This window comes from Phalacrocorax carbo, chromosome 26 (assembly GCF_963921805.1).
Source record: "Phalacrocorax carbo chromosome 26, bPhaCar2.1, whole genome shotgun sequence".
NCBI lineage: Eukaryota > Metazoa > Chordata > Aves > Suliformes > Phalacrocoracidae > Phalacrocorax > Phalacrocorax carbo.
Window position 1 is genome coordinate 5,219,692 of NC_087538.1, and position 10,883 is coordinate 5,230,574.

The 10,883-nt window shown below is 60.3% G+C and overlaps 1 protein-coding gene across 11 annotated transcripts in view; it reads left to right on the plus strand.

Annotated features, from left to right (window-relative positions):
• Positions 1–944: 944 nt before the first annotated feature.
• The window catches only part of LOC135317600 (butyrophilin subfamily 1 member A1-like), a 72,322-nt gene continuing 62,383 nt past the window's right edge, over positions 945–10,883 (plus strand). For 4 of the 11 annotated variants that reach the window (XM_064473929.1, XM_064473931.1, XM_064473930.1 and 1 more), the window contains exons 1-6: positions 948–1,230; positions 1,924–2,040; positions 2,430–2,777; positions 3,231–3,512; positions 3,978–4,085; positions 4,527–4,547. In XM_064473929.1, the coding sequence (XP_064329999.1) occupies positions 1,200–1,230; positions 1,924–2,040; positions 2,430–2,777; positions 3,231–3,512; positions 3,978–4,085; positions 4,527–4,547 (907 nt within the window). In that variant the 5' untranslated portion in view covers positions 948–1,199. Of the gene's footprint in view, positions 1,231–1,923; positions 2,041–2,429; positions 2,778–3,230; positions 3,513–3,977; positions 4,086–4,526; positions 4,548–4,831; positions 4,962–6,145; positions 6,167–6,524; positions 6,558–6,818; positions 8,012–10,883 lie in introns of those variants that run through there. The other 7 variants (XM_064473934.1, XM_064473935.1, XM_064473939.1 and 4 more) reach the window with 7 other exon arrangements.

Here is a 10,883-nt window from a genome sequence, read left to right on the forward strand (position 1 = left end):
CTTCCCTGCAGCGCCGGGCGCAGGGGGGACGCTGCCGCCTCCCGCGCCCACCGGCTGGGCCTGGCTTTGGCATTTATCCATGGCGGGTAACGCCCCGCGCCCACCCGACCCGGAGCCGGTGACGGGACCCGCCGCCCCCTTCTTCCAGCGCTCGGCAGCCTCCCTGCTTTTCTAAACAGCTCAGGCTCCGGCGCGAATCGGAGCCAGGGCAGAGGCTCGAGGGGAGCGGGGGGGTCGGTCCTTTCCTGCCCCAACGGGGTCGGGGGTCGCCACCTGCCCCCGCCGGAATTCCCTGTCCCCGGGTTCCTGCCGCACTCCGGGCCAGCAAGTTCCCCTGTACCCCCGGCGGCAGGTTCGTGGCCTCCCCTTATCCCCACCCCCTCCTTTGGAGCAGGGTGTTTCCGCTGGCAGCCCTCGAATGCCGCAGAGCTGAGAGCTCTTGAGGAATGCCTTGCTGATACCCTCTTGCCTGGCCCAAGCCTCACTCGCTGCCCGCATAAACCTCTCGGGGGGTGGTTCCCCCCTGCCCCTGCCCCTTCCGTAACTACCCCCAACCCCTGCGCGGTCCCAGTTCATCCCAGAAGGAAGCGTTTGAGGTACCAAGAAGACGCCGAGAACTGGGTGATAAAGCCTGTACTCGGGGAGGACACCTGATTGGGGTGTTGGTAAGACCTGAAACTGGGGGTCCTTCAGGTGAGCTGTCCCCATGAGAAGACTGAAAGTCACCCCCAAAGGGCAGGAAACCCCTGCTCTTACAACCCCCTCCCTCTCCGGGCAGGCGCGGGCCATTTCAAGGGGGCTGCAGAGGTCAGGAGAGGGGGGGCAGGACCCAAGGGGGGATGAGCGGGGGGAGGCGGTGGGGGCAAATGTCGGCCGTTCTTGGCACAGGGAACTGTACCGATGCCTCGCAGTGTCTCGGGGCGGGCTGCAGCTTTGTGCAGTCACTGCCCAGCCCCGTCTTTGTCCAAAAACCCCTCGGCTTTGGGTGGCGTTTGGCGTTTTGCACAGCGGGCGAAGGAAGCTGCGTTTCAGGGTCACAGTTGCGCCCTCCCTGCGCAGGACCCGTGAGAGGAAGGAAGCGGACAAGGCTTTTGCTCTCGGTTTCAGGTCCCTTGTGGGGCTGCGCTGTTGTCTCCCCCTTCCCAGCCCCACGGCGGGGGGCAGGAGCGCAGCACCGCAGCCCACCCCCGCCAGGAGCGATGGCTGCCTGCACCCCAGCAGGCAGGGCTGGTAGGGCAGGGCGCTTGGGCGGGCATCGGGGGGCACGCGGGTGGAAGGGGCCCCCAGGGGTGCAGCCGGCCATGGGGGTCCCCACGGGGACATTTGGGGACCTCCCCCAAGCAGGGGACCCAGCCCAGGGCCAAATCTGAATGGGGGTGGGGGTTTTGGGGTGCGGGGCATTTATGGGACGGTTTGTTGTGGTTCTGTTTAAGAGCGCAGCCTGTTCAACCCTGCCCCATGGTTGCAAAAATCAGCTCCCACCACCCCAAACTGCCCCTTTCTCCCTCCTGCCCTCCCGGCTTTGCGGGAAGCCCTGAGCCCTTGCAGAGTTGTGACAGCAGTGCCGGACCCGAGCCCGGGCTGTGCAAAGAGCACCGTCAGAGACAGCAGAATGGGGGTATTTTATTCTGTGGGTGGGTGGGAAAAGGTCGAGGGAGGAGGGGCACCTCCATCCCTGGAGGTACCAAGCTCACGCGGGCAGGACCCAGAGCTACCCAGCCCCTCGGCCCGCTCTGAGCAGGGCTTGGTGCAGGGAGCCCACTGATCCCACCCACCCTACACGCTTTTTCACCAGTGCCGAGTTCTCCAGCGTTTTCTGTCCAGGCTTCATCTACAAAACCCCCTTCAAATGGGTGCTCTCGGCACCGCCCCCGCGGTTGTGTTAAATGGATTTGTCGTTCCCCTCCGTTCATCTTTCCCCAGTGAAAGCGGATGGGAAGGTGCTGGTTTCCTCACGCCCCTGCCTCCCTCGCGTCACCTCTGCCCTGGCTCGTGCTGTGATTTTCTCCTGTGCCTTTCTCGTCCCTGAGCTGGAGGGCGGTAAGGAGCTCCAGAACTTCTTCCGTGACACCCACCCTTTGGGATCTATTTTTTCCCCCCGTCATCTTAACACGATGCAAAAGGTGTATTTAAAAGGCAGGTGGGATAAAGAGCGAGGTGTGGGGTCTTGTGGGAGGTGGTGGAAGCGCCCTACGAAGCGGTGAGGGTTTGGGGATCCGTCATCTCCATGGGTGGAGCTCCAGAGCCAGTCCAGTCCTCGACCGTCTAAAAAGACCCCAAGCTCTGCCTCCAGCACTTCCAGACGTGCCACGAACCCAACCACAGTCCTTAAAAACCCAACTCAATTACGTGCACACCGAGGCAGCAGCAGAACCGCGTGTGCCCGTGTGTCTCAGGCGTCTCTTCTTCTCACCCGCCACCTTTCGCAGCCCAGTTCAGGGTCTTGGGACCCGACCAGCCGGTCACTGCCGTCGTGGGAGAAGACGTCGTGCTGCCTTGCCGCCTCTCCCCGAGGCTGAACGCCGAGAACATGGACGTCCTGTGGTTTTGCTCAATAATCTCCAACCACATCCACTATCACCGCAATGGGCAGGATGACTACTCCTTCCAGAATCCCCAATACCGGGGGAGGACAGAGCTGTCAAAGGAGGGCCTCTCTGTTGGGAACGTTTCCTTGAGGATCCTCAGCACCCGGCTGAGCGATGAGGGACAGTACCGGTGTCTCGTCCAAGATGGGGATTCTTATGAAGAAGCCTCTGTGGAGCTGCAGGTAGCAGGTAAAAGGCAGGAGTCAGGGTTGTCTACAAGACGCGCCCCCGGCATGTCCCATTTGCCCACCCCCACGCACAAATCCCCTCTGGTCTCTCTCTGCTGGGCAGCCCAGCTCCTCGCCAGCATCTCCCCACCTGCCTGGCCCCAGATCCCTGCACAACAGGGCCTGGCCCACGGCCAAAGCCCTCACACCTCTCCAGGAGAGCAACACCAGCCTCCGGAGAAACAAACCAGGCTTGGGTGTGCCCAGAGTGAAAGTCCGTGCGGTTCTGGGTTCATCTGGGGCAGGAGGCAAAGAGGGAGAAATGCCACCAATTCCAGGCCAAGCTCAGAGGTTTCTGTGAGTCTTTCGCCAGGGCTGCCCTGACTTTGTGGCTGTGGGTGGAAGGAGCCGTGGGAAGGTCTCCTCCGGGACGGGCGCTCGGTTTGGCTGACAGAGGTGGGGGTTTTGGTCCCAGCTTCAGGTTCCAGCCCCCTCCTCTCCGTGGAGGATGCCCAGGATGGGGGAGTGCGAGTGAGGTGTCGAGCGACCGGCTGGTACCCAAAGCCTGAGATGGTGTGGAGAGATGTCCAGGGCCAGCAGCTCCCGCCCGTCACCCAGTCCGACTCCCAAGACCAGAGCGGCCTCTTTGAAGTGGAGAAGTCCATCGTCATCCAAAGAAACACAGAACAAAACGTGTCCTGTTCCGTCAGGAACACGCGGCTTCCCCAGGAGAAGGAGGCGCCCATTTATATCTCAGGTGATTGGCCACCAGCATTGAGCTGTTAAAAGCCAGACGTGGGAAATAAGGGGATTCGCCCCTGAATTTTATGCCCGCAATCGTTGTGGGCTGCCCCTGAGGAGGGTTCTGGTCATGGGGGGCTGTTGCAGCCCCAGGCGGGTCCCTTGGGCTGCAGCGCTCCATGGATCACGAGCGTGTGATGGAGGAGGAGCTGGTCTGTGGAGCATCAGGGATCACATCAGGAGCATCCAAGTATTGTTTAAGGAGAAAAATGGTGTCAGTCTATTATCTTAGAAATCTTGAATAAATCAGGGATATTTTTTAATTAATATTGAACAATATGCTATTAAATATGAACGTCAGTTCTAAATATTTCAACACAGATGCTCAAAGTTTACGGAAAGGCACGTTCACTCCAACACACAACGTACACCCGTCATTGCATCCCAGATTGACACAATTTGGGCAATTTTCCTATTCCAGACTCCATTTTCCCAAAGGAATATCCCTGGAAGGTGGCTTTCTTCGTGACCCTGGCTGCCTGCTTCGCTTCCCTGGTTGCCTTCCCTCTTTTCATCTCACGGCTACGAGGTAAGGCATTAGGCAGGAGCAAGGGGACTTTGGGGCACCCAAGAGGGTCTCTGAGCACCCAAGAGCACACAGAATGACGTGGACCTGCTCACGGGAGGACCAGCTGCCCCCACACATTTCAGACTCCCTCGAGCTCTGTCCCACTGAAACATGCCAAAAAGAGCACTTTGGAGGCCCCAAACGCAGAATCTCCATCCCCGAGAGCTCATGCCCTTGACCAGGGGGAACCACCACAGCCTCAAAGCAAACCCCGGGGCTGCAGGCGCAGGAGGCAGAGCTCCAACACCACCAGACACCCCCATGTCACACCAGACCCCAAATCCAGCATCAGCCGACCCAAAATGTACCTGAAATGTCCCCATTGTGGGTCACCCTTGCGTGACGTAGCTGTGGGAGAAACCTTCCTTTAACCCACGTGATGTTCTCTCTTCTCTCTTACAGCCCAACAAGCCACACAACTTGGTAAGAGACACTTTATTTTTCTCTCCCTTGTCCTTAAATAGGGTGGGGATGTTTCGGTAGCATGGGAGGGTTGGCTCTCGCATGCGTGCATCTCCGAGATTTGCCTTGAAAGTGGCATTTGGTGGGTAATTTCACACCAAAAAGACATCTGAAAGAATTACGAGGGGTGGGGAAGGGTTGAAAAGACTTCATTTAAACTCTGAAAGCACACCAAATAGACACGGAATTAGGGAAATCCCTGTTTTCCTCCTGCTGTTTCCCCTTTTCTAACCATGCTCTGCCAGTGATGCCGTTGGTGCGGAGCTGCCGCCCCATTCCCGTACCCCAGGCCGCTCACAAGTTCCTGTCAGGAAGGAAACTTCCTCTCACAGTTATTCCTGCTTTTCCTTCCAGGGAAACGCGATGCCGAAATCCGTAAGTGATGTGGGGTTTTTCTGTCGCTGAGGGGAAAATACGAGCTGCAGAGGGACGCTTGCTTCATGGCGGCAGTTCATGAGGCAGCGGGGAGGGGGCGAGCAAATGCGGGACCAGATCAAGTGCCTGACTCCATCGGGGCTGGCCAACGTGGGTGACCGACCCTAGGGGAGACCAAATCTCTTCATTTTTGGGTAATAAACCTCTGAGGAGATGGGCTGCGGTTTAGGAAGCCCGTCCGTAGCCCGCAGGTTTGTAGGAGTTGAATTCTACCTCGGGTACGGCTTTTGAGGAGAGCTTGGCTTTGGGGTAACCGAATTCTGGAATAACAAAAATCAGCCTCCCTGGCTTTGGAGGAGTAGCAATATGGAGGAAGAAAACCAGCTTCCTCATCCTCAAGGGAATGAAACCCACCTTGGCATGGTTGTCCCCAAAGGCCACCCCAGACAGCGATAAATCCCCATCTCCCCTTGGCGCCCAACGTCAAATCGCCAGCGTTGATGGCCACATGGCTGACGGAGAGGCCTCAAGCGAGAGGAGGACCCAGGCACCCTTCTGCTCTTGGCATCAGGGCACGCCGCCCATCAAAACCCTCTTTCAGACAACCAGTTCAGCAGGTTCTCCCCCAAAATTAAACCTGCCCCCCCTTCCAACATCAACCCAACCCTTCCTTCAGCTCAACTCCCAAAGCCCCAGGCAGCAGAAAAGCAAAGAGGTCCTCGGGCGCCTGGACAAGTTCCCACCACCAAATGAGCATTTGCCAGCAATCCCGCCTATTTCTTCCTGCTTTTAGTTATATTGTTATTTCCCTTCCAGGGGTCGGGAGATGGAAATACACAAGCCCTGCTTTGCTTCCTCCACCCCCAAAACCCCCTAAACAAAGGAGACGACCTTCCCCAACCCTTCGTCATCCAGCTTCCCACGAGCTTGAGCCCAACTCTCTGGTGGCACCAACCCCACCAACTCCTCCCAGCCCTTTGGGTGCCCCAAAGGCCTTCCTCCGAGCCGGTTTCCCCTCCCATCCCCTCTCCCCTCCCTGGGCAGATTCTGGAGCTCTGGCACCATCAAAGCACTTCTTAACACACCCGTGGCTTTGGTGGCTACGTAGGGACCAGGGGATGAGGGTTGGAGCCCAACAAGCACATGCTTTTACTGAAAACAGTTCTTGCTCTTTTCTTTTTCAGAGAAACATGTCTCGGAGCTGCGTAAGTTTGATCCTTGCTCTTCCCCCACCCGCGTGGTCTTTCACACAGCACAGAATTCAGGGGCAGGGGGAGGGGCGAGGGGGATGGGATGTGCCTTGCTCAGGTTTGTTACCAAGCCCCCTCCAAGAGTGATGGCAAACACTCCCAGGGGCTAACTAAAAACCCCAAACTGGACCAGGAAGGATGTCCATGTTCCCATTTTGGTGAATCTACGTTGTCAAATAAGGTAAATTTGAGTACATGAAAGGCAAGCATGGCTGGGAGTGGTCTGCAGCGCTGGGGACCACCACCCCAAATCACCCCACGGCCCCTCCTCATGCCACCGCACCTGCTTGTGACCACGTCTCTTTGCTTTCAGGGTGGAGAAACACCATCTTCCGGGTGAAAGAAGGTACTGGGGTGTGGGGCTTTGCCTCTCCATGGGTCTCTTCCCCTGTGCTGCTGGTGGGGGGGTGGGTAAATGGAGGGCTGAGCCTCCACGCCCCAACTGCTCTGATGCCCCCCGCTCCCTTTCCCCACCACATCTCCCTTTTTCTGTCCCTCTTTTTGTGGCACTTGAGGTCCCACAAATCAGTTCTCCAAGGGGAGCCCACCTGAGGAGACCCCAAAGGCAACGGGGGTCTCCAGCTGAGCTCTCCCCCTCTCCCCGCAGTGCACGTCACGCTGGACGCGGACACGGCGCACCCACAGCTCATCCTCTCGGACGGTGGGAAGAGCGTACGGTGCGGAGACACGCGGCAAGAGGTGCCAGATAACCCCGAGAGATACGACACCTACCGCTGCGTCCTGGGCCAGGAGGGATTCACCTCCGGGAGATATTTCTGGGATGTGGATGTGGGGATGGAGGAAGGAGGGTTCTGGGCATTGGGGGTGGCCAAGGAGTCCACGGAGAGGAAGGGGGAGATCGACCGGGATCCTCGAAACGGGATCTGGGGTATTGGTCACTGGAAGGGAGAGTATCGGGCTCTGACCTCCCCTGAGCGCACAGCTCTCAGCCTCACAAAGAGACCCCAGAGGATTCGGGTTTACCTGGACACTGAGGCACAGGAGGTAGCCTTCTTCAACGCTGACAACAAAGACCTGCTCTACACCTTCCCAATGGGCCCCTTGAGTGGGGAGAGGATCCGTCCCTGGTTCTGGGTGTACCAGTCCGCCCAACTCACCCTGAAGTCACCTCCTTCGCCCCCACGCGTCCCCAGCGAGGAGGAGCCTCTGCTCCCTTCCTGCATCCCCCTGCCGACCCTCCCCACGGGACGACGGGCCCCGCGCACGCCGACAGCAGGACCTGACCAAGACGGGGAAATCCATGCTGCTGTCCACGAGCAGCCATGATCAATGCCCAAGGCTCTGCCGGCTGCCTCGTGCCACCAGGGCGCCCCGAGACTCTCCCAGGGAAGCCATGGCGGCCCCCCCACCTGAGCAGAGCTATCCCCGCTCCTGCTGGAGCCTGCGACAAGATGTAGCCGTGGCTAAGGCACATTCGCCTCTCCTAAGGTGATGTCTCCAAGCAAGGCGCTTCCGCTGAGACGCCCTTGTGCTTCTGCTACGGGCAGAGTCCGACCCAACCAGGCTGTTGGGACCCGAGGGCGTCAGAACCCCCCTGAGATAGGGAAGAGAAACCCCCCAGTGCCAGAACCGAGATGAGAGTCTGGGGAGAAGGAGCCGCACGTCTCCACCCTCTTCCTCTCTACTTCACCTCCAGCCCCCAAAGCCTCATCAAACGGGGCCAGTTGGAGGGCTGGGGGTGGTCTCTGGCCAGGCGCTCAGTTCCTGACACCTACCACCTCCCCACGCATTCCAATGTACTCATAAAATAGGCTTTTTCTATAAAAATTCTCTCCTTGACACCTCTGTGAGTGACTTGATGGGGAGGAAGGGTCCTGCAGAGCAGCCACGTTCCGCCAAGGGTCCGGATCATCAGGCAAAGCCAGAGGGATGAGGCAGGTCCAGGGTCGAGGCAGGAACCAAGTCTGCACATCAGGAGGAACCATGGGCTGCAGCTCAGCCTTGGCCATGGCCCCCCCAACAGAGCCCAGCACCCTGGGCTGGGCTTAAGGAGAGCCCTTGGGCCATCAGCTGGTCCTAGGTGGGGCTGATCAGGGTCATTCATGCTAATTAGCCCGGATAATGCTAATAAGCCCTGATTAGGCCCTGACAATGCTGCTGCCTGAGGACAGGGTCCTGTCTGCGGACCCTTCTGCTGGTGACCGCTGAGCCCCGTAGGCATCTCCAAGGGGTGCGTGTCCCACTTCCCTCCACGCACGGTGCAGCTAAAGGGAGCTTCTCTTTTTCTTCATCTTCTGGCTGAGCTGGAGGAAGTCGGCAGCAGAGCCCCAACCTGCCCTGGCAGCGGCTTTTAAACCCCAAATCTCACCGACCCCCAATACATTTGCAGTTGTTGGGGGGGAAAAACCTCAGCAGATGCTGGTTCTCTCTTCCCGTCACCCCTTTCTGCACCCAGAGATGGTTCAAGAAACGCAAGGCCAGGCTGCACCCAGCGGGGCCTTGCTGAACCCCTGGGAGATGGATGGTCTCCCTTGGGTGATGGTCACGTGAGGGTGACGCCCCCTCCGTGGGTGATGGTCTCCCTCGTGTGATGGTCATGTGAGGATGACGCCCCCTCCATGGGTGATGGTCTCCCTTGGGTGATGGTCATGTGCGGATGGTACCCCCTCCATGGGTGATGGTCTCCCTTGGGTGATGGTCACGTGAGGATGACGCCCCCTCCATGGGTGATGGTCTCCCTTGGGTGATGGTCACCTGAGGATGAGGCGCCCTCCATGGGTGATGGTCTCCCTTGGGTGATGGTCACCTGAGGATGATGCCCCCTCCATGGGTGATGGTCTCCCTTGGGTGATGGTCACCTGAGGATGACGCCCCCTCCATGGGTGATGGTCTCCCTTGGGTGATGGTCACCTGAGGATGGTGCCCCCTCCATTGGTGAAGGTCTCCCTTGGGTGATGGTCACCTGAGGATGACACCCCCTCCATGGGTGATGGTCTCCCTTGGGTGATGGTCACGTGAGGATGGTGCCCCCTCCATGGGTGATGGTCTCCCTTGGGTGATGGTCACGTGAGGATGATGCCCCCTCCATGGGTGATGGTCTCCCTTGGGTGATGGTCACCTGAGGATGGTGCCCCCTCCATGGGTGATGGTCTCCCTTGGGTGATGGTCACAGAACCACAGCCTGGTGGGGGCTGGAAGGACCCTCTGGAGCTCACCCCGTCCCACCCCCCACTTGAGCAGGCCCCCCCAGAGCAGGGGCCCAGGGCCGCGGCCAGGCGGGGGGTGAATGTCCCCAGGGAAGGGACCCCACAGACCCCAAGAGACGCTGTTGACCAGGGCTGGCCCCAGCGCAGCCCCCTGGGGAGCACCGCGAGGGGCGCGGGACGCGGTCGCGTGCCCCCTGCCCTGGGTGTCCCTGCTCGAGCCGGGGGGTTGGGTCTCCGGAGGCCCCTCCCCGACCCCCACGGTCTTCTGGGGCTCTGGGGTCCTCGATGCTCCGTGGGAACCTCCCGCGTTGCTTCTCGCCGTGTTGCTTCTCCAGCGAATCTCAGGGTGGTTGGGGGTCCCCCCCACGAGGACCAGGGCCCGCCACCGTGAGGCTCCTTCCAGGGGTCTGCGGAGCCTTCACCGACTTCCTCTTCCTCACCAGGTGGGCTGGAGCAAACGCCCGCATCAGGGTCGCCGTTATTCCGCTGCCCCTTGATTTCTACCCGCAAGCTCTCGGCTTGTTCCCCTTCCACTCCTCCGGGGGTGCTGCCCCCCCGTGGGTGCTGCCCCCCCATGGGTGATCCCCTTGCATGAGTGATGCCCCTCCATGGGTGATGCCCCTCCGTGAGTGATGCCCCCCCCCATGGGTGATGTTCTGGGTCAGAGGGGGGTCTCCTGGACATGATGCCCCTCCAAGGACCGTGCCCCCCATGCATAATGTTTGGGTTGGAGGGGGCTCCCCTAGATGTGGGTGATGCCCCCCCATGGGTGCTGCCCCACCAGGGGTGATGTTTTGGTTTGGGTGGGACTCTCCTGGACACGATGCCCCCCAAGGTCAATGTCCCCACAAGGATGATGCCCCTCCATGGGTGATGCCCCCCCCAGGGGTGATGATCCCCTGGGGTTGACGCTCTCCTTGGCCGATGGTCACTGGAGGACGAAACCCCCCCGTGGGTGATGCCCCCCCAAGGTCAACGCCCCCGTGGGTGCTGCACCCCCTAGGACGATGCCCCCCCATGCGTGATGTTTTGGGTCGAGTGGGGCTCTCCTGGGTGTGGGTGATGCCCCCCCGTGGGTGCTGCCCCCCCAGGGGTGATGTTTTGTGTCGGAGTGGGCTCTCCTGGACAAGATGCCCCCCCCACGGGTGATGCCCCCCCCAAGGATGATGCCTCCCCATGGGTGCTGCCCCCCCCAGGGGTGATGTCGAGGTTGGAGGGGGCTCTCCTGGACACGATGCCCCCCCAGGGACGATGCTCCCCCATGGGTGATCCCCCCGCAGGGGTGCTGCCCCACCCAGGGGTGATGTTTGCAGTTGGAGGGGGCTCTCCTGGACATGATGACCCCCCCAACGGGTGATTCCCCCCCATGGCTGCTCCCCCCCCCCAGGAGCGACGCTCTCCGGGGGGCGCCGGTCACCCAAAGGTGACACCCCCCGAGGCAGGGACTCCCCCCTCCCCCACTGATGCTCGCCGGGGGGGGGTGGGGGTGCAGCTGCCCCGAGGGT